This window comes from Rhamphochromis sp. 'chilingali' (assembly GCF_963969265.1).
Source record: "Rhamphochromis sp. 'chilingali' genome assembly, chromosome: 9".
Taxonomy (NCBI): Eukaryota; Metazoa; Chordata; class Actinopteri; order Cichliformes; family Cichlidae; genus Rhamphochromis; species Rhamphochromis sp. 'chilingali'.
In genome coordinates, this window is record NC_137936.1 from 4,605,868 (window position 1) to 4,632,591 (window position 26,724).

General features: G+C 40.0%; 1 protein-coding gene across 6 annotated transcripts in view; it reads left to right on the forward strand.

Moving 5' to 3' along the window:
• iqsec1b (IQ motif and Sec7 domain ArfGEF 1b) overlaps nucleotides 1-26,724 on the forward strand; it is a 235,928-nt gene that overhangs the window by 136,926 nt on the left and 72,278 nt on the right. For all 6 annotated transcript variants that reach the window (XM_080890607.1, XM_080890606.1, XM_080890610.1 and 3 more), the window contains one exon: nucleotides 1,286-1,339. In XM_080890607.1, coding sequence (XP_080746733.1) covers nucleotides 1,286-1,339 — 54 coding nt within the window. The remainder of the gene's footprint in view (nucleotides 1-1,285; nucleotides 1,340-26,724) is intronic.

Here is a 26,724-nt window from a genome sequence, read left to right on the forward strand (position 1 = left end):
CATTTGTCAGAAATGCAACTTAAAACCGATGCATTTCAACTGGGAAGTAAAACTTTGCAGTCATCGGTGCTGGTTGCCTATGGCACTTGTGAAGAGTCAACGGAAACATACATCTTTTCCATTTTTCTGAACACTGTTCCTTGACCTAGAGTTTCAAAATGCCATGTGAAGAAAACAAGTTCATAAAAACTTTGGAAAAGACAAAAACATTGCCAAGACAGTCCAAGTGCATTACACAGCCAGAAGGGAATTACTCAGTGTCTTTTGTAATGAATACTCCTGTGCAGTCTATATTCAGTAAGATACCTATAAGAAAAAACAAAGGGACTGCAAACAAAGTGTTAATCACCTACATCACTTCTATTTTATTTATATAGCGCAATCACATGACCCCGTATGAACAAGCACTTGGCGAAAGTGAGAATAAAAAACTCCCTATTAACAGGAAGAATCCTCCAGCAGAGCCAGGCTCAGGGAGCTGTTAGGAGTGAGTGGAAAGAGTAGAGCAAAGACAGAAAAGAAGGCGACCTATAGTAGGGAGAGGCATGTACTGTAATGAAAAAGTATTTCGGAGTATTTTTTATTTTTTTTGCATAATTATTCTAACATTTTATTTTCAAAAAGGATCAGGCAAAAGAGGATTTTTATAGAATACTGTTAAATGTTACTATATCATTAGAATCAGACTACTTTCATAATCCCTTAGGAAATTATGTCCATATGTTCGGACAAGATCGAGTGGGATCAAAACAGTGAGTGGGTCATTTACATTTGAGAGAAGCAAATTGAGTCTACTAATAAATTAAATGCTATATTTAAGTTCTGTGAAATCTACAGAAGGTTTTCTAGTTTTTCCTTGATGCAGCGCTCTCTCACTGTAGCCACATTAACTGAGATTAAGGTCTGTACTTGCACAGTCGTTTCACTGTAACGGGACTCATCAGCTCTGAATCAGAAGTGTGGACCAGCCCTCATATTGACCAGCAGGCCAATCCTCTGTCAGCACCTCAGTGACCTGATGTTGACTACATAGACAGGATCTAGTCCTTTAAACATTTCTAGTCTATTTGCATGAATATAAATTAAGTGGAGAATTTGTGGTGCGATGTGTAGCAGCAGTTATATCACCAGTCAGCTGTACGTGAGCCATCTCAACTGCTGCTGAGCTTGAATGAGTGGCACACTAATTCAGTGTGTGTGTGTGTGTGTGTAAGGAGTGGGTAGGAGATTTAACTGTGTGGTAGTCGCTGTGTACCTAAGCTTTCTGCTTTCCTGTTCCCCCCAGACCAGACACAGAGGTCCCCAGCTCCGTCATGATTCACAGACGCCACCATCACTCGTGAGTAATTATTTGAATGTTGTACATATGGGAATTTTATGCCCATGTGCTGAAGTGTTAAAGCTGTGAAGCAAAAAACATCCAATCAAGAGAAGGGAAAATGTGTGCTTGGAATGCTAAGTCCTAGCAATTGATCTAGTTTCTTATTTCTTCATATGAAGGAAGAAATAAGGAGGAAACACACAGTGCACTTTTTACTGTATGTATGCTGATCTGTGCATATGTTGTGTGTGCATGTTGTCAGCAACAAAAACAACCAGCGCTGCTCCTGGAGGCTAAAAAGTGGCTTCAACATTTTTCTGCTGCACTACAGAAGTAAAGCTGGACTTTATTTACGTAGCGCTGATGATGTCACACCAGAAGAGCTATTTTTAGAAAATGGTCTGAGGAAAACTGGTGGGGTTTTTTCTTCCTCTCCTTCTTCTTTCCTGCACATTTCCTGGAACATTATTACTATTCAGAGCCCTTCACATGTGCATGTTCTTCCCTCAGCGCGTTTAATCTCATTGTTTTGGTCAATTTAGAGAATCTATGAGCCACTGATTGCTTTCACAAAGCAAAGTTTGTCAGGCAACAAACACACACACACACACAGTCAACTTACTGTACAGAAGAATTTCCAGTGTGGTTTCATAATTACATGATACGTGTTGTTTATCATTTAAAGTGAGCGACTGCATATTAGTCTCAGTGCTAGCAGCCAGCAGGCATGATGGGAGATGCGGTGGGGTGGTGTTGACCTCCTGTTATTCCCACTACCCATCTGCCTACAAATCTCATCTGTTAGTCCCATGATCTTCATTAGGCGTTTTGTTTTCTCCGACATCCAGGGAGTCACATAAAAGTCATCATTTCTGCCTCACTAGTGCTGGATTGCATAAGAAAGAAGGAGCTTCCATCTGTTCCACCCAGGGCTGGCTTGCCTGCACTGAGCAGACTTTTCATCTTATTATCACACCAAAGCTGCCTCCCCCCTACCACTAGAGCAAGGCACAGCAGCAAAGCTGTTCATCTGTGATGGATGATCATGTGACCTGACCAAGCTCAAGGTCACTAGATTTCCTGAAGTTCCCCAGCTAAACATACCCTTCACGTGTCCAGCTGAGAAACATGGGCTTTCTTGTCTGCTTTAGTGTTAGAGAATAAGTAAACCTACTTCCATGACCTTACATGCACTAAGTAGATGCAGGTGTGAAAAAGCTGATGGCTCTATTATAATGAAGTCCATCTGTGTAATACACTGCTGGCCTGAATTACCTTAAAAATGGAAGGCCACGCTGAGTGCTCAGCATATTCAACTTGAAGTATAATGATGGATGGGACATTAGAGTGCCAAGCAGAAAGCACCAGGTGCTGAAAAATGAAGCTCATGGAGAAGTGCCAAAAACTGCAGTACTACTCCTGGCCACTTGAGGTTGACTCCAGTGAGCCACTCCTTATACTTTCCCAATGACCAACAACTATCAAATTTAAATGATAAACAAAGAATAGATTAGGTGGCTATGCCTAATCCATTATAGTACATTCATGGTGGGAATATTTTTGACTGACAGATGGCCTGACATAGGCTGCTGTAGTCCTTGTTAGGCAAAGATACACAGTACTGTTGTGAAGCCTTGAACTGAGTATGATTTTACTTGGTGTTTTGAAGGTGGATGTGAAAACCAATGATTGGACTTGACTTTGAAACAGCAGCCATCTCATCCTCACTGGCTATCGATCTGTAAAGGATAATTAATATAATAGAGTAAGAAAGTGGATAATTGCCGACATTCTTACTTTATCAGTGACTATAGTTTACACACTTTTACTATTGCTCTCAGGATTAAACTTGGGATTAAAATAAGAATTTAGCCAATAAAGTCATCATCAGTCATAGAGCAAAGGAAAAAAACTATTTTAATTAGATTTATTATATTTTCGACATAATTCTTTTCATTTTTCAATGGGATGGTACAGGCAGTGCCACTGCAACTGCTGATGTTGCACTTACATTCAAATAATGCATTAAAAATTATCATAAAAGACCTTGTTTAAAGAGTTACTAAGAATCCCATTTGCAATTTGCACCTGTGATTTATGAATTTCAAATCAGCTTAAGTTTTTCAAGCAGAAAGAGGATTTAGTAGTGGATCCTAGAAAACTGATTCTGTTCATCTGGTTGTAGCATTTTCTGAGTTCCCTCTGAAAATGCTACAACCAGATGAACAGAATCAGTTTTATGTCACTCATACAAGTCACTTTTTCAATCTCAATTGACTGCAGGTTTGCCTAACCTTATAAATTGTACAGTTTAACAAGACCATTTAAGGAGACACTTGGTGTCATTTTGAACAGAAAACCTTTTTTACAGGAAGAATCCGCGAGCAGAACCAGGGTCAGGGAGGGTTCTGCCGCAGGTCATCCAGGCCTTTATGTCTTTAAGATTGGTGTGTGTCATCTGTCCTCTTGGATAGATAAACCATGGTATCATCTACATAACAATGAAAATGTATATTGCCTTAGGAAATCTTTTTACATTTTTACGTAATGTAAAAAGAAGTGGTCCCAGCACAGAATCTTTTGGAACTAATTTTGTGAAAAAGACTCCCCATTTACATGAACAAATTGGATGGGAATTGATAAGAATTTAGCGATTCCGATTCCATTATCGATATCACTTATTGATTCGATTCCTTATCAATTCTCGTTGGTTTCTCATTGGCTCCACTTTGAGAGTCACCATCATCTCTAAGCAGTGTATCAAAGACATTAAATTAGTGCAAATTAATTACATGTTGTGTGGTCAAAAGTTTGTGGATGCTGGATGTATTTCCCCTTGCCTGTGATCAGCATTGGGATCATTACGCATATTACACAGAACACTTTTCTTAAAAGTAATGCATTACATTACTTAATCATTCCCAGGGGAAAATAACTTGTTGTAATACGTTACTTTCATGTTACTCTTCCAAACAACCTAAAAGGCACTGTCTGATAATTACCATTCAACAGTATAAACCTATAGGATACAGTCCTACACACCAACACAAATCCCTACCCTAAGGAGGATGCACATATGATCTTTCTATTAGTAGTACACAGAGCAGGCAAAGAAAAAAAAATAGCACAAAGGGGCTTTAAAGGGATCGCCACAGTGATTCTACGAAAGAAACACGAACAGCTAGAAACAGAGGCCGCAGCCTTACTGCTCATCAGTTTGTTCAAGTTCAGAGTCTGGCTGATGGGCTCGGTTCAGCATTCACTCAGCTTTAATATCACTCTAAGTTCATGGCTGGGTTCTTGCTGTATATGCAGATGCTTGCAAAGAGCCAAAGTTGCATGAGCAGCACTTTACCATTGCATTCTCATTGTTTTGCGCAGTTAAAAAGTAATGTCCATATCGACAGTGTAGACTGTTTTCCTTCTCTGACACAAAAACTGAAATCAGCTGTAGGGCAAGGAATTGGACTGCTCAGATTCCCATCCCTACTGGAGTCTATGAAATAGATATGATTCAAACTACAGTGGCAAAATTCATTTGATACCAAAGGTACGTTCTAATCTCTCTGGTAAAATCTTGTGGTTAATGGTACTAAATGCAGCACTGACTTCTAACTAGACAAGCACAGTAACCATTAATAAAAATTCATCATATTTATGGTTTAAGTATTAAATACTATTTGAGCAGTCTGACAGAAATAGGGTCTAAAAGGTACATATATAAATGTTTTGGGGTTTTTTTTGTTACAATTTTATTGTGAAGCAATTCATGAAGTCATTACTAGCTAAAGTTAGGGGAATCCTCAAATCAACAGACCTAGGCTAGAGTGCTGAGAAGAAATCTGGGATTATTCTTGCTGTCGTCTTTCAGTGAGGAATTCTACGATCGTCTTGCTTCAGGGAAGGATTGTTTTTATAGAGCAAAGACCTGTTTTCTGGGCCAATCAAATCTTAAATACTGATTGCTTTACCGTAGAATATTAGCATTGTGGTGAGGAAGACACTGACATCGCTCTGTGAGGACAACATTATCATCCTTCCGGCAGAAGAGGGTAGATGCATGCTATTACTAGACCAGACAGACTGTCATGAGAAAATGTTCTCTTTTTAGTGACAAAAGTTCTTATGAGCCCTCGAAATGAGAACCTGGTGGCGAATACAGGAAAAGGGTAATAGATTAGATTAGTTTGTAAGAGATTGTAGGGTGACCCCACCCATGACAACATGACCACGCTCAACATCGACCACGTGTGTCTGTTCTTAGAACTGCAATAACATATTTCAAGTTGCTCCCTGATGCACCCATCAGAGTTTGAAAGTGTGTGAATGTTAGATATAAAGCACTTATATAGAAAAACCCTAGAAAAAGGTGCTTGTGTGAATGAGGCAAGCATGTCTTACTGAAAACTGATTGCAAGTCCGTTTTTTTCAGTTATGCCACATCACCATAGAAGTGGATCGCCTAAACTGGCTGCTGTTTTCTTTACCATTACCAATTGTGCTTGTGTTTTTATGGCTCTGCAAAGCCAAAATATCACCTGTGAAAGGAGTTCTTTCTTTTGGAGTTTCGTACTATGAGTGATGCTTTTTACAGGACACTTTTTAATCTATTCTTAATGTAAAAGATTGATTACTGCATTATAGAAATTACACTCGTCTGCCCATCTATGTACTGTAGCATACTTAGGTCATATTATTTTTCCTTACAATAATCAAATCAAGCAGGTAGAGCTGCAACACAGGGTTTTAAATTAATTGGTCTTTACCAGAATGTTCAGCATTTCTCCACAGAGCTTTCAGCAGGATCTTTGGGCATCGGTATTGTTCCCTATTTCCATTTATTGCAAAGGTAAATCTATCCACAGGTCTATAATGATGGACCACTGAAATATTTAAGGAGCCAGTGGTTAAACTTTAATGTGTGTCTCAGTGTTGCAGCTTTACATCTTGAAAGTTAGCTGTAGCTGTGTCGCATGGCCTTTTTGCATTACTTCAAACAGTTTAGGAATATGGCTAAATGATAAGGTAGTAAAGTAATCCTAAGCAGTACTGTCTTCCAGGTCCCTTTCTGCCTGTTGTTTTAGGCAGTGAGCATTTATGACTTGGTTTTGATACCCTCACTGTATTGTAGAGGAAAAGCTGTGTGTATCTACGTAATGTGCAGCAGTGTTGCTGTTGGCCATAGTGATATAAGAACTGGAAATTGTCCGATGGTGCATCAAACCAGACACTTCAGCTAATTAAGCATAACTTCATATATGTATTGTCATCATGCATAGAGAAGCTATAAATGGATTTGATATTTTACTGGTTCTCTGGTCACGGGTGTTTGTGCCAAACTGATGTAATTGTAAAGTCTCTCTCGTGGCAGTGCTGTGGACTATTAGAGATCAAAGACTTACTCTGTCATAAATCTGCATTGAGTAAATTTAACCCACTAGATACACTGCACTGTAAGAGTTGTTTATGCTTAAAATGCAAAATTAGGTAACCTTGACTCAAGAGTGCCAAGTTTTGCTAACCTATTTTGAGTCTGTCAAAGATACGTTGCATGAACTGAACTGTAGGAGGTTGTCATGGTTATGTGATTGCAGTCAGGCTGGAGCTGTCATTTTTATGTCATTTAAAATGATGGGTAGAGATGTTTATCTCAGCTCACTGTCATACACAGACCAGGCTCCTATAACATGGCTGTTATACAGGCAGCCTTTAAGCATTATAACTGTGTGTGTGATAGTATGTGTGTCTGTAATACAGTTTGTAAAAGTTATTACTATGCAGCCAGGTAACTTCTTCTTTTTTGACGGGGCTCCTACACAAACACAAAGCAGAAGAGGAAGCATCGCCAAATATGTTTCCAAACCAACTTCCTTCTAAGCCAAAGACTAGAAAATATGATGAAGAATATCTTGCCTTTGGCTTTACCTGCACAACGGTGGAGCCAAGGTGGGTATCCCAGACAGAATTTGTTTCTCCTGCGTCGGGAGCACGCGCCGGGCTGTCCAAATCACAGACAAACAGTATCCGACAGTTGTTTATGTTTTTTAAACCCATTTTGCACAGAGAGGGATTTTTTGAAAAATGTATTGATAGCAATGTTGAATATTCTTACAGTAAAAAAAAAAAAATACACGTTTACAGAAAGATTTTCTTGCAAAACAAATGGGGGCCTAGAAAAAAAATTGGGAGCCACTGTGTTAGACAGTTAGACTGCGAAGACAGCATTCATTGTCTGCAGTGAAGCACTGAAACTTTTTCTTTCAGGTGAGTTAAACAAACCAGTCCTCTGATATGAATGCAACGCACAGGCAGGAGATCTATGCCTTTTATGCCTTTTATGGTCATTTTGTTATGATAGCTTTAGGCTCAAAAGCAGCCCTTTCAGCTCGAGGGAATCATTAGTATTTAGTTTTAAATAGAGGACCTTTGTCGTTATTACAGATTACAGTAATAAATTGGTGGTTAAGGTCAATTTAATTCAGTTCAATCCCAATTTAGCTTTTATAGCAAACCATAACATGAGTCATTTTGGGGCACTTTACATTTTGGGGTTAAGACTTTGTAGTGTTACAGAGAGAAGCAGCACTTGGCACAGTGGAGAGGATAAAGTCTCCATTAGCACTAAAAGAAGCAGAATTAGTTGTGGAGGTTTAAAGCAGAAAGAAAAAGAAAGAAATTTTAGAAATAACAGATATTTAACATTGAGCAAGCAGAGCATCAGTAGCTACAGATCCACATAAAGAGATATTTGCAGAAAGACACAAGCTGCACTTGGCACAGGCTTCTTGACAGGAGCCACAAGAAGCCAACCAATGAATAATATTTAACAACAAAAAATGGAGAACAAAAGCTGATAGAAGAGAGGAACTGAGCGTAACACATATCCCGCAGCATACATCGATTTTCTTAATTTTATCCAAATTAGGGCAGGGGCGCTGGAACATGGGGGCACGGGGGAAATGAGATAGCTGCGAGTCTCACCCTGAGCATGTTTGTAGTCCAGTGCAGAGGTCCTCCAGCAGTCTTGGCATAGAGTTATATAACTACAGGACTGTTTAAGGCCACCTAATCAAACTGCAGTCTTATACGTTTCTTAAGATTGAGTCTTAACACAATTTTGTGGAGGAGAGAGTGTCTGCATCCTCAACTCAAACTCAGAGCTGGTTCCACAGGAGAGGGCTCTGAGAGCTAAAGCCTCTAGCTGCTGTTTTTCTTACTGTGGAACATTTAGTATTAAGAGAAATCGTTCAATTATCAGTGTGACTGCTGGCATGGCCTATGTCTACTAACCAGCAGGAACCAGTCTACTAACCGGTAGATATCCTTTCATTGACCTGTGTGATCTATGTAGACTTGCAATGAACTTTCACACATGCTGAACCAATGTGTAGAGGTCTTTAGACAAACTTTGTGGTTCTACAACATTTTACCTCATCGCTTACTCCTGTCCAAATAGCTCTAATATACAAATATCCCAACATATTACACAAAACTGCATGTAGATAAAGTTGAAATTCAGGTACCTTCTTATCAAACTGGCTTTGCTCTTTTCTCTAATGTGCCAGTATTAACGGTGTGCAACTACTGCAGTGTGTACTTATGCTCTAGATGGAGGATTTGGACAGAGAGATGGCCACAGGCAGGAATGATCATTCAGTGGTACATTTGTGTAATCTCAGTCTTTCACTGTAAATGCTCCTGGGACTGCCCAGTACGTCATGGAGTGGAATGGGGGGGGTTCTTAACTAAGATAACATCTGCCTGTCCAACACCAGCTTTAGAGAGTCCATCAGATCAGTTTATTGAGTCTCTTTCAACAGCATAAAATATGGTCAATAATTCTTTTTACCCTTTTTTCCTGCACCTTTGTATAACACTGTTTAAAATCAATGTGGAAAAGTATCCATGAACTTGACTTGCAGACATAAACGATTGCATAACATAATTGCACCAAATAACAACCGTTGCTGAGCTTTTATGGCAAACAGCTGCCATCGTTTAATCAGGAAGTCTTTTACAAGATCAATGCTGCACCCATCATTTTTTTCCATTATTTCCCTTTTAAAAAAATAAATGTACCACCACTGAAAAAATGGTTAGTGTGTCAGTTTAAAGTCATCCTCAAACAAAGCTATTGTGTCTATTTATAGCATTGGTAATTTGCAAAATTAAGGATCCCGGTTTCTTAAATAATAAACACTAATAGTTTTTTTAATTTTTTTAAATTTATTGAGTACAGCTCTCAAGTGCAACGTAATTTCATTGTATATTTCTTTTACAATGACAATAAACATTTTTCAGTTTTGAATGACTTAAGTAACAGAAAAGATGTTAAGAGGACTTCATGCTAGTCTTCATGATGTGTGATCCTGAGCAATCAGGAACATTAATGAAAAAACAGATCGCTCTCAGGAGCTCACTGATTTCCAGTGTTGTACTGTGATAGGATGCCACCTGCGCAACAAGTCCAGTCGTAAAACTTCCTCGCTACTAAATATTCCAAAGTCAGCTGTAGAGCAGGGCGATATGGCCAAAAACATTTATCACGATATATATTTGAAAATTTGCGATAACGATATAACTGACGATATAATTGATGCGAGACAAAATACAACTCCACAACATTACTAGCGCAAAAAGACAACCTTCCATTTATTTTCACTTAAATAAGAAGCTGGTTTTTATGTACATTAAAGCTTTATAAAAATGTAACAGTGCAAATGCTAATTCCTTGCTGAAAGTTTAACCAAAAGGCATTTCCAGTAGAAATGGGCTGACATATCCTGAGCATAACCATATATAATATCCACTGAAGTTAAAAAGAGGTGCTTTGCAACATTAAACTGCAGTGTGCAGTACGTATTTTTTGGACCATAAGGTGCACGGGATTATAAGGCACATTAAGCGAAACAAAGCAGTCAGATAAATCAAACTTTATTAAACTCATTCTTCTTGCTTCCTCCACTTCTGTACCATTGATTCATTAATGTTGAATTCTCTGGCAGCTGCTCTATTCCCATGTTGTTGCAGTATATTAATGACTACCCTCGTATTGTGGATGGATTATCTCAGTTGTTCTCCTGACCGAAGTTTGGTCCGTTTACAGCATCCTGCCGTGCGATTGCATTTGTCTCTAACTATCAGGAACCTTCACGTTAACTTTTATAAGTGGAAAAGTGTTAGTGTTCGTCCTCCAGCTTCACTGTTTATGTTATGCTAACATAGCTGTGTCGCTAGCTATCACGTAGCACATCATTATATACCAGCTAGCCCAACTTCAGTAACCCTACAAACATCACTGCTGTTTAGTTTCCTATCTTCATTTATGTTGGAAGTGATAGCAGAGCTGTACGTTTGAATTTTTTCAGAAATCTCTCAGTCAGAACATGCTATATCATGCTTAGGTAACTAGCGAAACTAGCGAGCTAACTTCCGCTAGCTTCCTGCTAACTTCTAACTCCGTTAAATGTAATAACTTTTGTTTTCATGGATGCCTGGAAGTTAAACTTTATAGTTACACCTGGTAAAGCAGCAATGCTGATCGTTTTATTAAAGATGAAAGAATTTAGACAGTTTTTAACTCTAAGTGATGCTGCAGTGTTGTTTGACCTGAAGTATACGGATTTTAGGACCCAGATTACTCCCAGATTTAAGAGCATCTTAGTCCGACAAATACGACAATAACGACGGCCGCTTGCATGTTCTGCAAAAAAATGTGCTTTGTCGTGTATCTGACGGACAAACACCAAACCAGTTCCACATCACTGAAGTTGCACCATTTTTACAAACCAATTCTGGTTCATCTGTTTCACTCAACAATCGGCCATGTGCGTATGAAAACAAAGGCACTGCGCATGCGCGTTTTACTCATATTCTATCGCGATATTTCATTTTCCTATCGTTGCCTAACATTATACCGGTATTACCGTGAACGGTATAATATGGCCCAGCCCTAGTCAGCTGTATTATAACAAAGTGGAAGTGATTGGGAACAACAGTCACTCATTCAGGGATGACTCTGCTCTGATGTCTCCTTGGCACTTTCCAGGAGAACGTCACTCTTCTGACTGCATTGCCCCAAGTAAAAAAGACGGGGGGTTATTATGGTGTGGGGTTGTTTTTCAGGAGTTGGGCTTCGACCCTCAGTTCCAGTGAAATGAGCTCTTAATGCTTCAGCACACCAAGACATTATGGAATAATTCATGCTCCCAACTTTTGTGGGAACAATTTTGGGATGGGCCCTTTCTGTTCCAACATCTCTGCCCACTAGTGCACAAAGTAAGGTCCATAAAGACATGGATGATGTCTTTAGTGTGGAAGAACTTGACAACTAAATAGAACACATTTGGAATAAATGAGAGCAGAGATGACAAGACAGGCATTCATATTCCTATAAACACACTTCTAAACCTCGTGGAAAGCTTCCCCAGAAGAGCTGAAGCCATTATAGCTGCAAAGTGCGGGCCAGAATCATGTTAAACCCTATGGATTAAGCATAGGAGGCCACTCAGGTTCAGATTAGTGTGAAGGTAGATGAGTGAAAACTTTTGATAATATTAGTGTACACTCAGATGGAATATCAATGAATAACATGTTGAAATATAAATCTTAATGTTGGCCTTTTAACTTTACCTTTCAAATAAGGACGATAGTATACCTTTGCACTCTGCCTTTTGCAAGCTTTTGCATTCTAATGACAAAACACTCATGACAAAGCCGGTCGTCACTCCCTAAGGCTTCATCAGATCTGACCATTTGTGCTCCTCTTGCAAATATAGAAATCTTTATAAATACCAGCGTTAACTCCAAAAAGTCCATTAGAAGTTCCACCACACAAGGCTTGATTCTCACAGATTTCTAGCAGCTGACATGTATGTTCTATCTGAACTCTATGTAAAATAAATATGGGAAGGCAATGTTATCGGAGCATTTGTTGGTTTCTGAAAGAGGACTTATAAAGAACTTGACATTTTCTGGGCTAGACTGATAACATCTGATAACTGCCAAGTGGTTCTTGGTACAATATAGATTAGTAAAACAAGATCAATGCTGCACCCATCATGCTGACCATGCTGAGAAGAAATTTGTGAGAAAAGTAACCATTCAAAGGTCATTCTGAGCAGTCTTTAAAAGGCAATAATTAAATAGTACAAATTGATGAGTTTTTCGATATATATTTAACTAAAAACCTCTTAGCATGAATCTTACTGTAATAAACTTGATCTAATCCATTATATGTCTTTTTTTTTTAAGTGTCACGCTTTTAAGATTTAACAAGTACAGTACAGTATTAAACTAATGACAGTGTGAATACAGGCACTGCTGACATTTTGCTTCACCTTTCATCTTGTTTGTGGCAATGCACTGACACACTTGCCACACACAAATACTTCAAAGACCGAGGCCCCAGTTCTACCTGCCTGAGGCAACAAAAACGCAGCGAGTCACGCCAGATGGTTACTTTATCTCTGCTCGGAACACAATTTCACAGCTCATTTTCATCCAAATCGATAAAAATGATGTGATCTGCAGCCTGATATAGCAGCCTTAGCAGTGAATCTCAAATGACATGCTGAGACACCCTGGAATGCCTGTAGAGAATTCCAGTTCTAACATCGCATTTTATGGCAAACATACATTAATATTGTAATATAAATCTATAGATGATGCTATGAATTCATTGTTAATTTCTATATCACATTTTTACTCCCTCATTTTCCATTTAAAATAGAAAAAAAAAGAAAATCTTAAGTTTTCTTTTAAAAATTATTGCCCAAGTCCCCCAAGCTGTCAACGTGACATGACAACGACCTTAATTAACAGAAAAGAGTATTTCAAAATATCAACTCCCTTTAGCCACATTTAGTACTTAGTTCTATGTACTTTAAGCAACTGTGTGGCACGGGAAGCTGTAAAAACTCTACAGAGAAAGGTCTCATTCAGCTCAAAACCAGAAACCTCTTGCTGTAAGGCAGAGTGTGAACCACTGCATCACTGTGCTCGACTTGGCTGATGCTTGGTGCCAAAGGCTTAGGAGGCACGTGCAACTTTAAATTTAGATACCACAAAAGGTCTGCAAAAATCTACAAAAAAAGAACTAATCATGTGATCACTCACCATAAAGAGGACAAGCTGAAGAACAACAAAGAGACTCTTCTCCAGCTCTGTAGATGTGGCTCATGGACAGTCCAAAAAGTTAGCATCGCTCAGTGCAGCCCTCCAGGAACAGTGTGTGGGACCTTCCATCTGTCTTTGGCTGTCGTCCTGCTTGGCACCTACTCATCAGTCTTCCAGGGCTGAACTGGTAATGTTTGGTTGAATGACTCTAAGATTTTTCACAGTGTTACTGGAAGTCAAAGTAATGTTATCCACAGCAAGTTAGAATGTTAAACACCATGTTCAAAGATTTTTAGGGCAGAATGAAAGAGTATCATTTTTGGTTCAATTTAAAAGTAGGAAATTAGAGCTCATTCTGGCCTTTATGTCTCTGAGACATGCCTGTAGTTTAACTAGTTCTCTGGCTTTGTGGGTAAATAAACTTGGGTATCATTTGCGTAGCACTGAAAATGTATGAAGTATTTTTTTAAAACATTTTACTTGGTAAATTGTAAATGAAGTGGTTCTTATATAGAGTTTTTTCCATTCTACTTGAGCTACTTGTCAAAGCAGTTATTGCAACCTTTGACCCACCTGGGGTGGCTGTAGCTCAGGAGGAAGAGCGGTTCGGCACTAATTGGAAGGATGGTGGTTTGATCCCTGGCAGTTACAGTCTGCCTTGGACTGGATACTGAACCCCGTTACTCTCTGATGTATTAAACAGGGTGAAAATGGACTAGATCTGCCTAACGTTCAACAATACTTCTTAGCCAGCAGGCTTCAGTTCATCTCAGGATGGTTAAAACATACACGCTTAGATGAGCCTTGGTCAGATGTAGAACAGGCACTATGCAATAATCTAGAGATTTCAGACCTACCATTTATCAGCTTAAACATCAAACGACATGAATGCTTTAAAAGCACTAACATCAGCTCTCCTCTGACAGCATGGTGGGAGTTTCTAAAAATTACGGAGTCTTCATTAATCCCATGCAAACGTACACCGCATTCCAAATTATTATGCAAATGATATTTTTCTCGGTTTTTCCTAAATAGACGATTCAAATGACATTCGGCATAATTTTCGAGTCATCTACCAATAGAGTACAATTCAAATGTTACTGAACAAAACTCCCAATGAAAACAGTATGTTTTTCAAAAATAAAAAACTTAAAATGCACTGTTCCAAATTATTACGCACACACAGTTTCAAAAGATTTTATAGGTTGTAGAGAATTGAAAATGGTCATTTGTTGAATTTGCAGCATTAGTAGATCAATTTCACTGAAATCAAAAGCTATTTCAATCCAAGTTATATATTAACATAGGACCCCTTATTTGATAGCAGTTTTACAATTCTTGCATCCATGGAACTTTTAAGTTTTTGGAAGGTTTCTACTTAAATGTCTTTGCAGGATGTCAGAATACCCTCCCAGAGCTGCTGTTTGGATGTGAACTCCAATGATGTAGAGGTATTCCTTGTAGCATGAGATGGTGCATTGTCTTGCATGAAGATAGTTGTGTTGCAGAAGGCACAGTTCTTCTCTTTCTACCAATGAAAGAACGTGGTCAGTCAGAAACTCCACATACTCCACTATTCTCACCAGCAGGAAATAGATTTTTCCCACAATTACATCTTTCAGATGGTACTTTCCACACCTTCAGGAACCCTAAAGGGGACGACCAGCTCTCTCCCCGTGACTCAAAACCTGACTCCACTGCATCCATCTGGACCATTCAGGGTTGCACTGCACTCATCAGTTAACAAGACTGTTTGAAAATTAGTCTTCATGTAGTTCTGGGCCCACTGCAGCTGTTTCTGCTTGTTAGGGGTGGCCGAATAGAGGGTTTATGCACAACTGCAAGTCCCTGAAGGATATACACCTTGATGTTCGCAGGGCTCCAGAGGCACCAGCAGCTTCAAATATCTGTTTGCTGCTTTGTTATAGCCTTTTAGCAGCTCCTCTCTTAATCTGATGTATTTGTCTGGCAGAAACCTTCATCATTGTGCCTTTATCTGCACGAACACGTGTGTGCTCAGCCACAAATCTCTTAACATTATGGTGATCACGCTTAAATTTTCGTGAAATACCTGAGGTTTTCATTGCATGTCCAAGGCATTCAACTATTTCACGCTTTTCAGCAGCAGAGAGATCATTTTTCTTTCCTATATTGCTTGAAAATGGTGGTCAGCTTAATAATGTGAAACATTCTTCTTTAGTAGTTTTTCCTTTAATTGGGCTCACCTGGCAAACTAGTGATCATAGGTGTCCGAGATTGATTTCAGTGATACAAAGAGTCATGAGACACAATTCCATCCATGGTTTTGAATGAAAAACAACTTATTTAATCTTTATGACACTTAAACACAATTTGCATAATAATTTGGAATGTGGTGTACACCTATCTGGAATAACCCTGACATATTACAAAACAATAACATGATTAATTTTCCAGATTGGAAAATTGTAAAGGAATGAAATACTTGGAACATATATTAGAAGGAACAGACTTTATTCCGACAGAGTAGTTATACAATATATGATCAACAAGAAAAGATTTCTAGAATATCAACAAATTAAATCCATAGTAAAAGAGAAATTTAAACCCGTGAGGGGCGTGGAGCTCTGGGATGCTTCAACTGGTAGGGAGGTGTTACATGCTTGCAGAAGTTCACTCTGCAGGTGGGGGTGAGACATAGGAGAGGTGGAGAATAAACTGGTGTCTGGGCTGGGCGCTCAGGTATGTACCGGCTCACTCCCAGTGGCTGCTTGGCGGTGCCAGGTACCCTTGGCTCGGTTGGGCCTCCTCCGGGGGGGTGGGGGGTCCTCAGGCCTCTGGCCTCTGGGCCTGCGGCTCGGTTCACTCTGGCACAGCTGGCTGCCGGCAGAGCCCGCGGGCACGCCACTGCAGCCCCCTCTGGCTTCTGCTCCGTGGCTGCTGGGTGACCCCTCGTCTGGGGCTCTCCTCAGCTCTTCCCAGGAGGATGGCATGGATGCCCCTCCGGTGGTCCTCCTTGGGCTCTCGTACTCTGGGGCCTGGATCTCCTCCATGCCTGCTTCATTCCCTGGGGGACGGGGCTGTGGCTCCCTGCACCCTCTAGCAGATCGTTACATGAAGAAACCTTTTAAACATACAAGTGCATTCATCCACACAGGTGTGCACACAGGACAGACGCAAAAAACAAAAAACTAAAACAGAGTGTGAATGTTAGATAGGAAACACTTAAACACAACACAAAAGCTCCTGTGAAAGAAGCATATATTGTAAATGCTAGTGGTCCCAGTGTAAAACTCTGTGACATGTGTGATTTCATGTGTGATAAAGACTCCCCATTGTCTTCATCACCAACTGTGTCCTAATCTCTGTACTGAAATGTTGTGGTCAGCAGTGGAATGCTGCGATCTGATATCATCGTGGTTGTGTTGTTCCCACATCATCATAATAAATGTTGTTCCAGGTTCAACATTGCAAGTGACCAATCACATTGTTAAGACGTCATACTTTTGCGACTTCGGGAAAAAAAAACTTGCCTCTGTCTGCCGATCCAGCAGTTTGAGTTCTTTGCATTTCAGGATACTGTTCTTTGATAAACGGTAAGCATTATACATATTGTCCTTGCAACACTGGAATTTCATAAATGAATGAATCACTTGGCTTGCAAAAGTATGACATCACAACATTCTGATTGGTCACGTGCAATGTTGAACCTGGAACAACATTTATTATGATGATGTGGGAACAACACCGACACGACGATATCAGATCATCCGCACTAAAGTCGACCAAGACAAGCACAAAGATGAGTCTAAGAAGATCATTCATAACCTTCACCAGTGCTGTTTCTGCACTTTTTTTACTACCATTCTCTATAAAGCTGCATAACAAGTCTTTATTTTGAGATCCCAAACATATTTTGTATTATATCTTCATGCACAGTGTACATACTATTTATTAATGAAGTTTGTACTCCTTTCTTACACACATATTACGTGACTGTTTTTAACTAACTTCATTTTTACTTTTCTTTGGTTTTTATTACTAATGTAAATTCATACATTTCTGTATTATGGGTTTAGGGCAGGGTGGTACGTACAGGGATACGTAGAGAGTTGGTGTGACAGAGGAGGATGCTAGGGATAGGGGACATGGAGGTAGGTAACGCACCACTGCAACCCCTAAAGAGAGCAGCTGAAATAAGGAGCTAAGTTATGGTTACTTACTTACTGCCACCTTTAAAGCCTGTGTTACATAGTCTTTTATTATATTTAAAATTGAAGGATTAGTTAATAGAGATCCTTCTTTGAGCAGTCTGGTAGGAACGGGTTCTAAAAACATTTCGAGGGTTTAAAGGGAGAAAATTTAGACGTTAATTCATAAAGATTGATAGGAGAGAAACAGTTGATGTACATAGTGACACTTGTGTGGGAATGCTGTGAATATTTTTTTCTCTAATGTTTGAAATGTTATTTCTGAAGAAATTCACGCAGTCATTAGTGTTTAAATCTAAAGCTCAACAGGGCTTTGACTCTGTCAGCCTGGCTGCAGTCCTGAAAAGAAAGCTGGGGTCACTCCTACTTTCTTTGTTTACGTGCGTTTGCGTACATACGATTTTCTGGAGGAGGACAGACATTTTTTTAGAACTCTTAAAGATGTCGAAGAAGCAAATTCCTTTAAGAAATTACTTTGGTGTTCCTCCACCTCCAAAGAAATGTCAGAAGGAGACCGAACAGCAAAAGAAGCGCGCATTCTTGGAAAAGTGGTTGCAGGAGGTGAGCTGGCTTCAAACAAATGATGAACGCACAGAGATGTGGTGCAGAATATGCTGTGAAAATCCCACTCTAGCGGACAAAAACACTGCCCTTATATGTACGCGAACGCGCATTGCAATTTTTTATCTGGTGCGCGTCTTTTATTTTGACAGCGAATGCGCACCTAAGTGCACATAAGTGGTCCGCACCACTTATGTGCACCCCTGCAGAAGAAGGTGTGCTTTGATAAGGCATATGTAGACCACAACAGGAAGTGATATGATACAGCAGTGAGAGCCAATACCAAGTGTGGTTATATTCCAGTGTTACAGTCTGAGTTTTTCTTTTCGTCCTTGTGCATGAAGTGCAATAGCAAGTTCAGCCACAGCATCACTTTTTTGTACAAGTTGTTCTTTCTCTTCCCAGACTGTGAGCACTATACTGATCTACACTGTGTTTCGAGGCATCCTGTTGTCTTCTTACTTCTGTCTCCAAATAAACACAGTCATCCATTAAACTGAAATGACCTATGACCGGCCTCAAAATGCTCCACATGGTAATTGACCATTACCTACAGTCATTAATTCTCCAGAAAGTCATTCTCACATGTAAACAAACTGTCATGCATGGATGGATATGTGCGGTGATTAGATCATGAGGCAAATATCCCCAGATGGAGATCCCTAATGCAGTGAGCAAATGGCTCGACAAGGTGTCTAATTCCTGTGTTTATTTTTAGTTAGACTCAAAAACATTTTTTAAACCACGGGGGCTTTGTCCTTGTTGTCCCAATATACACTGTTCTGTGTTGTTTTTTCTATGTTTGTTTTGTGCAACTCCTAATTTTCCCAAATAGCTAAGAGAGTTGAAGAGTGAAAAGTTAGCACAGGGATAAATCAACCTGAGAAATAACAGAATTATCCTTTAATATGTTGAAGCATGGAAATGTTTTATTTATTTTTTACTTTGCTGATTATAAAAAAGTAACATTTTGAATTTTCTAAGCAAAATCGAAACATCTTGAGATCTTTATCATTATGTTTAGATCATCTTTTTACTTGATATTGAACAATATGAACATTGTGCTCTACTGGACAAGACTTTTCTTAACAGCTTGTTCAGTTCAGGGTTTCAGGAGAATGAAGCATATCCCTGCTGCCACAGGGCGAGATGCAGGGGACACACTGGACCACTGGCCGCCCACCAGTCCATCACAGGGCTAACGCAGACAGACAAGTATTCATGCTCACTGTCACACCTGGCCAATTTAGCGTTGTGCATTACCCGAACATGGATGTCTTTGCACTGTAGGACGAAGTCTACGAGAATTCATGCAATAAGAGGGAAAACATTTGAGCCCAGAACCTTCTTGTTATTAGGCGACTGTAATGACTACTTAACTACTGCACTGCTGTACACAAACAAAAGGTACACACTTTTAATTAATAGAAACGGAAACAAGGGCTATAACATGTATAGTCATGCAAGGTTTGACCCCAAAAAACGCAATAACACTGTATATTTAACCACCCTGTATCCAATGATTGTACTGCTCATGTGTCACTTACTCTTAATTACAGTATAATTATGAGTTAATGCCATCATTCAAGCAAGGCGCATTCTCATGAGGAAACAGTCTGTCTGTGATTTTTAGCAGCCACATCTCAGTGAAGTAAGCTCACATGAGGTGAAACACACTAGCATGTGTGAGGACACCTCTGTTGATGTTTACCCACCAGTGTAAGTCTTTAGGGCAGGAATCCACTAGGTGGAGCACAGCTCTAAGGCTTTGCTAATGTTCACCCGAGAGCATATTAATCCCCAGTCCAGAGGACTGGGAAGCTGCAGCGGTCGATGGAGATAAGGACAGTCTGGGAGAGAGCCACAGATGCTCCCTAATGCTGACTGAGGACTGCCTCGGGCATTAACAGTGTTATCTGCTCCACTTACTGATTAAAAGAGAGTCTTGAGGAGTGCAGAGTTAGATCTTTAAAGGTTGCATCTTCCCAGTATATTTATTTGTGGTGCTAAACCAAAGTTGTGTAATCCCGGAGCTAGACACCCAAAGGCATAAAAGGTAGCAAACACACAGAGCTTCAGGACACAGTTGGCCAAACAACAAGTGAGATTAGCCAGTTTCCTCCTGAAGCGTTTGGAAAATACATTCAGTCAGATTTCCAGTTTTCAAACATGTAGCGTAATTTATGTTTTGATATATTTGTATTATTTGTGCCTGAAAGATGGGGGTGAAAACAGTCTGATCATTTAATTATGGCAAACTGATCCTAATATAGACTAGGAGCTGTGTATTTTAATTATACTTTATTTGGCCAGTAAACATTCACCGTCAAACATCAGACTCTGCTCTCCAGTACATTAATTTAGCATTTAGTTGTCGCTTGATAACCATGTTGATATTGAATACAAAAGATAATGAAGCATTGATAAGAAGCTAATTTGAAAAGGCTTTTATCAAAGCAGACATTTTGGCTTTCAGTAGTAAAAGCTGGTGTATTTCTGCTGTAATTAACACGTCATCTGTTCTGTTTGAGTGTAACAGTAATTATTTTCATTATTTACATATTTTTTTCTACTGTTATAAAATGTCTGCTGTCATGTTTTAGGAACTATGACCTGTTTGGGGTAAAAAATAAATAAATAAATAAATAAAGTGCTATTTCTTTTGAAACATTCAATTCAATTGCATCAGATGAAGAGCTGTTTTTTGGTGTTGGTCTTTCTGTTGGAGGAGCCAGGGTGAGGGTTGAGTTTTCAAGAAGGTGTCTTGGACTCTGGGAGATGACAGCGAATCATTTCCATACAGTTACATGTTACATTGTGACTTGTGGTCTAAACCAGCAATTCACGACAAGGAACCAAGTTTTGTTTTCTTTCCCAACAAGCCCATCACGCTTTTATCTACGGTTAGATAAAAGCATTGTTTCTGAGATGTTTCACTTGTTGAACTACTACACTGATGCCAGGTCCACATGCTCTGTGGCATTTTAGTTTCACAAACAATATTTTCCTAATTAATAGCTCTGAAATCCTGAAGCACCACTATACAAGCATCCTTTGAGTGTTATGTATCACCTGGAGTGGTAACTGAGCTGCTCAGGGGGGGTCCCACACACCAGGAACACACTACTCTGACTTCACAGAGACACTCTTTTTGTCAGGCTTCCAGCTTTAGATATTGCTCATAGCCAATTCCCTCGCTCTTGTCTCTGTGGGATTTCTCCCTTTTTCTTCACCCAAAAAAGAAACTGCCATACAATAGCTAAAAAATACAGATAGTGCAGTCTGCCTTTGGGTAATCCTCTGCAGTATCTAAAATAAATACCTTAAAAAGCTCTGTTTCACTCAAGTTTATTATTTAGAGCTTGTAGAAATCAGTCTTGGTACTTTTAACTCTTATAATTCATATGTTCACTTTCATATTTGATGTTGTAGCTGCTGAGACTTTCTAAGCTTATCCTTCAGCAGCTGTTTACAGGTCTCCATTATACAATGTTGGAGATGCTCATATATTACCAATAGTGAATAAAATTCAAATACAAAAAAATAAATTATACTAAGTCCATCCATCTTTTTCTGCTTCTTCAGTTGAGGCTCTTGGGGGGTGCTGGAGTCTATCTCCGTTGGCATGGGGTGGGAGGCAGAATACACCCTGGACAGGTCGCTAGTCTGTCTATAGAACCATTAACGTTCACACCTATGAGCAATTTAGACTCACTAATTAACCCAACCCCACTCGCCAAGAGGAGAGCATGCAAACTTAGTAAGACCTTCATGTTGTGATTCAACAGTGCTAACCACGGTACTAATATCAATCAATATGATTTAGAATAATAAGCTGGAAATGTAATTACATTATAGAAATTGCATTAAAGCAGAAATAAAAACATGTAACCCCATCTTCACTGCAATCAGTCGGAGTGCTCACAGGGTTAACCCTGGTGTCAGGATGGAAATGGGACAAAATGAGTCAGCCTTTTCTATTGAGCTTGAAATGTCAAACAACATCAAGCGAAAGCGACGGCTGCAGGATTTACTTGCTAGCTACAACTTTTATTTGATATAAGCTCTTAATATTTGGCCTAGCCATTATTGATAAAGGCAAACGAGACTTTCTGTGCTAGATAGAATCTGAATGTTTTCTATTCCAGAGATGTTTTAGTGTGGTGGTTTAGACAGTTCTGAACTTTCTTCGTTGCATGTGATATATGATGGATTGTATCAGGATTTCAAGCCATACTCAAGAAAGAGTGTCATCCAAAGCTTTGTTCAGTCAGTCCTAGAAGTCATAAGGAAAAGAGCTTTATCCTGTGGCAGATCCTGTGCTAAAGCTGAGGCAAATAGCCATCAATCAGTGCCTAGTGAGAGCCACGCGTGAAGGTAATCTGCCTTCACAACATAACCTTCTCATCTTTCTGCTCATCACTTCTTCTCAGACCTCAGCTGGCCTCACAATAGCTGCAATTACACAGGCAGCGGTCCCCTGGGTACCGACAGGCTCGCGGGGGCTGTTATGGCCGAGCAGGGACGCCGTGGGCCACCTTTGTTGGTGTCAGACCGTAGAGATAATGATAATGCCAGCGTTGACTGTTTATCACTCTGTAGAGAGAGCTGCGTGTTCTTCTTGAGGAATTATCACAGCATTCGAGCACAGCGGGTGAACGGGGAGGAAACCTTGTATCGGATAAGGAATCCTATTATGCCAGCAAATGACTTCTTTAATGAACTCCGAGGAGAGCAGGTCAGAGTTGAGGTGCTGCCCTGAGATAATGGCACAAATGTGGCTTTTCCCCCTCATGCTTCCTCAGTCATGCCTGTAAAGATGTTTCCTCTCATGCAGGGGGAACAAGGCATCAAACTCGTATTTTGATCATATCGTGCAAATTTCAGACTCCCTCTAAAGTCACCCGCAGCACTTCTCACTGGCTGTCTCAGACCTGCATTTGCTGAGAAAATGTACACCACGTGGTAAACCGTTAAATTTCCATGAGGATAAACAAGATAATAGGATCTGTTCTGCCAAATGAGTGAGCAGAATAGTATGACAGCTAGGAGAGGGTTTTTGCCAGAGGTTTTTTTGTTGTTGTTTTGCTTTTTTTAAGGAAATAAAAACTACTGTATTTTTCCAATACCCAGCTCTTGCTGGAGTGGCAGCGCAACAGATTCGACAAACTGTGACTTTGCCTTTCTTCATTGCCTTTCTCAGCCTTCTTCTGTGTAATGTTGACAGAATTTCAATAATGATATTTCTTGGGGAGGAGCTTAAAGCACTCATCAAGCAGCAGCCTAACAAGCTTTTCACTGGCCGGGGAGGTGCTGAATAAAGCGTCTTACTCCTGTTATGTTTCGTTTTTCTGTAGGCATCATGTGGTTGCCACTTTGAACTAATGCTTTAGAGTTTTGTTGCCATGACGTTCTATCCAGCAGGGATTGCAGTTTGAAATAAAAATACTTTTATTCATGTGGAAAGAGAACCTGGAGGACAAACCCCCAATCTTTCTAATATTGTCAGATTCAATTAGAAATCAGCTTTGCAGAACTGAGCTGCATTGCTATGCACATTGGTAAAAGACAAAAAGTGATTTTTACTTTCAGTTTGGATGATTCTTCAAAACATGATTTCCAATCTTTAAGCAATTCAAGAAATCCTACTTAGTATTCAGTCCAACAATGTTTCGCTAATGCCTGTTAGCTGCAACAGTGGCAAAAACAGCAGCACGTACCAACAGAAAAGTTCAAGCTATCCTCAACAATTCACCTCAGCATCACTTTACTTGGTCAGAAATGAGCTTCACTGGCTCATTGTCTCATATCAAACTTCAATTTTCACAAATAGATGTGGACACTCTGCATATTGCCACCGCAGCCACATTAAACAGTGAACAGTGAACAGTGGACAGCCTACACATGGATGGCAGCCACAGCTGTTTGTCCTATAGTGGCCACTGTAGGATTATGAACTTAAATTGAGAGGGGTATGAAAATGAGATTTTACATACTGCATATTAAAAGTGGGGGGGATGCTATTTTATGGTTTATACAGTACATCTGAGTCCAGAAGTGGGTAGATGTGCTGCATAGAGTCACTCTTTAAGCTGGGATGAAAAGCCTGTCAGTAAAAGGGGAAAACACCTCACACTTGTCTTTTCTTGGAGGTAGTCATGATATTGTTTTTGGTTGTGGACACAAAATAAAAAAGAAACTACTTTGTAGTGTGTCATTTCAAAAACCCTCAGACCAAATTAGTCATAGAATGCTTTTGAAATCATAAATTTGGTGGACAACTACCAGAATTTCCTTTTAAAAGTGTGACATTAGCCACTGTGCGTTTTACTCTGTGGTTTCCATGAATTTCAAGTGTATTGTGGCAGTCTTTATGTACATTACACAGTGAATAGGATACCCATATTGCTTGTTGTTCATGGCCTGCCGGAGGTACACCTGGTGTTGTAGCGTTGGGTTTGTTGTTTCCGAGACAGCTAAAGCCTGTGAACTAAAGAAGCTCAGCTGGAGTGAAGGGCTTGTCCTTCCCCAGGTGCCAAATGGAATCTGCAGTTATTACCATAATGCTTTCCTCCAGCTCATTTTACTCCAGCTTTCTGCTGGGTTCAGGAAGAGCGGCAACCAGTTAAGCTAATGCAGCAGAATCTACTTTCTATCCTTCACTACTGGAACATATTCACTGATAGAAGATGTCAGGCTGTGAGATTAGCATCACATATCCAAAAACATGAGTTATACAGAAGTCTGTATTTTTACATACTATGTATGAATAATTACGAACGCTGGTGTGGGATTTCTATTGTCTACGCCTTGTGAGAGGTGAATGGTCATTGTGACATCTCACTTTGTCTGCTTACACACTTCAGGCTCTAGAAACCACATGATAGATGAGCTCCCATCTGACTGCATCACACCTCTCAATAATGTGCTGCTCCCATACCCCCACCCACCACCCCCCTCACTGCTCCTTAATAAGCTGAGAGGAACGTGTGTGGCTCAGTCCATGACCTGACCTCTGGTGGCCTTGAATAAAACAGGGACATTTACTGCAGTGTTGTTAGTGCCTGAATTCAAACACGCATTTCAGATAGCACATTGCAGTGTGACTGTAGACTTTTGAAAACTAACACATCAGGTTCAGCGTTTTGAAAAGCTATTTTATATCTGTCACTATGGTGATGGAAGATAGTATCTTAATATTCCAATTGGCTGGTACTGCCACAAAGATGAAGCTGCAAGGGGCTTTAAAAATGAACTTTTAAAGGAGTCGATCATGTGTGATTATGATTTAACCAGATTCATGCAAGCCCATAGGGGCTCTTGTTTGGATTTTGTGTGGGCAGGTCTAATAAGGGCAAGTGTGGTGTGCCCACAGATTGGCACTGAGGCTCAAAATGGCAAAACTGCTGTGGACCCCTTATAAGGTTGCCTTCATTGGCACCACATGTTTTTTCTGTGAGTAATCCTACCAACAAAATTCCCACTTCACGACCCAAATGGGCAAAATTGCTATAGGCCCCACATGAGGTAGCCTGCATTATCCCCACATGGGTTTTCTGTGAGGTTCTGTGAAGCACAATAGTGTAGGGCCCACAGGATTCCCCCATTAGGCCCCATAAAGGCAAAACTGCATTGGCTCATGAGCCTCACATGGACCCAAAATCGGTGCCACATTCTGTTGGCAAGCCAGTTATGGATTTGCCCATAGGAGCTGTGCTCCACACAGCCTCACACCTGCCCACTGTGGGCTCACACGGACATGCTTGCTGGTTAACAATATGCAGTAACACAAAACATTCAACAGTAAGGTAGCAAAGTTAACAAAATGCTTTTAGTTTACCTTTGCAAAGTGAACAAGTCAGTGAATGTTAGGCAGTGGGCCAAATTACTGGGAGCCAATATGAAGGGGATTTCATTTTTTAAAAAGCTTTCAGTGCATATTATTTTATTAATTAACATGTAAAATTATGTTTACAGTAGTGCACTGAAAACAGTCAAAATTCAGGAGGGTGATGACACCATAGGCATCTGTGTAAAAGTTACATTTGTCCAAAGCCTGGATGTCATGAAGTTCTTATTTAATCATTTGTAAATCTCTCAGTTTTATTAAAGAGAGGAAGAAATTCACTGGGAGCCCCTTTAACATTTCTGTCAAGCTTAGCTGGCCGGTTTGTTCACTTGGTGCTTCTATTCTAGTATAATGCTGTATAATTACCAAAGACTTCATATAAGTCATTAGTGTTATTAGTGTAGGCCTTTAACAACTGGCTCATCCACATAACACACAGAATAGGATTGCATTTTGAGTTTGCAGCATCATACTTCAGTGTACTGTTCATTACTGTAAACTTTTCTCTGACTCGCAGCCTTTTACAAAATGCTGTCTGTTCTCACTTCAAAGCTGTTTGCCTGGCTGAATAATTGCCGTATTGTTCCGTGTGGCTCCCCACCCAGCCCACTCTGTGGCTCTGTGAGCCGATGGAGCTGAAAGCTGTAGCAGTGATTGTCTTAAACCTGGCTGACAGGATGCTACTG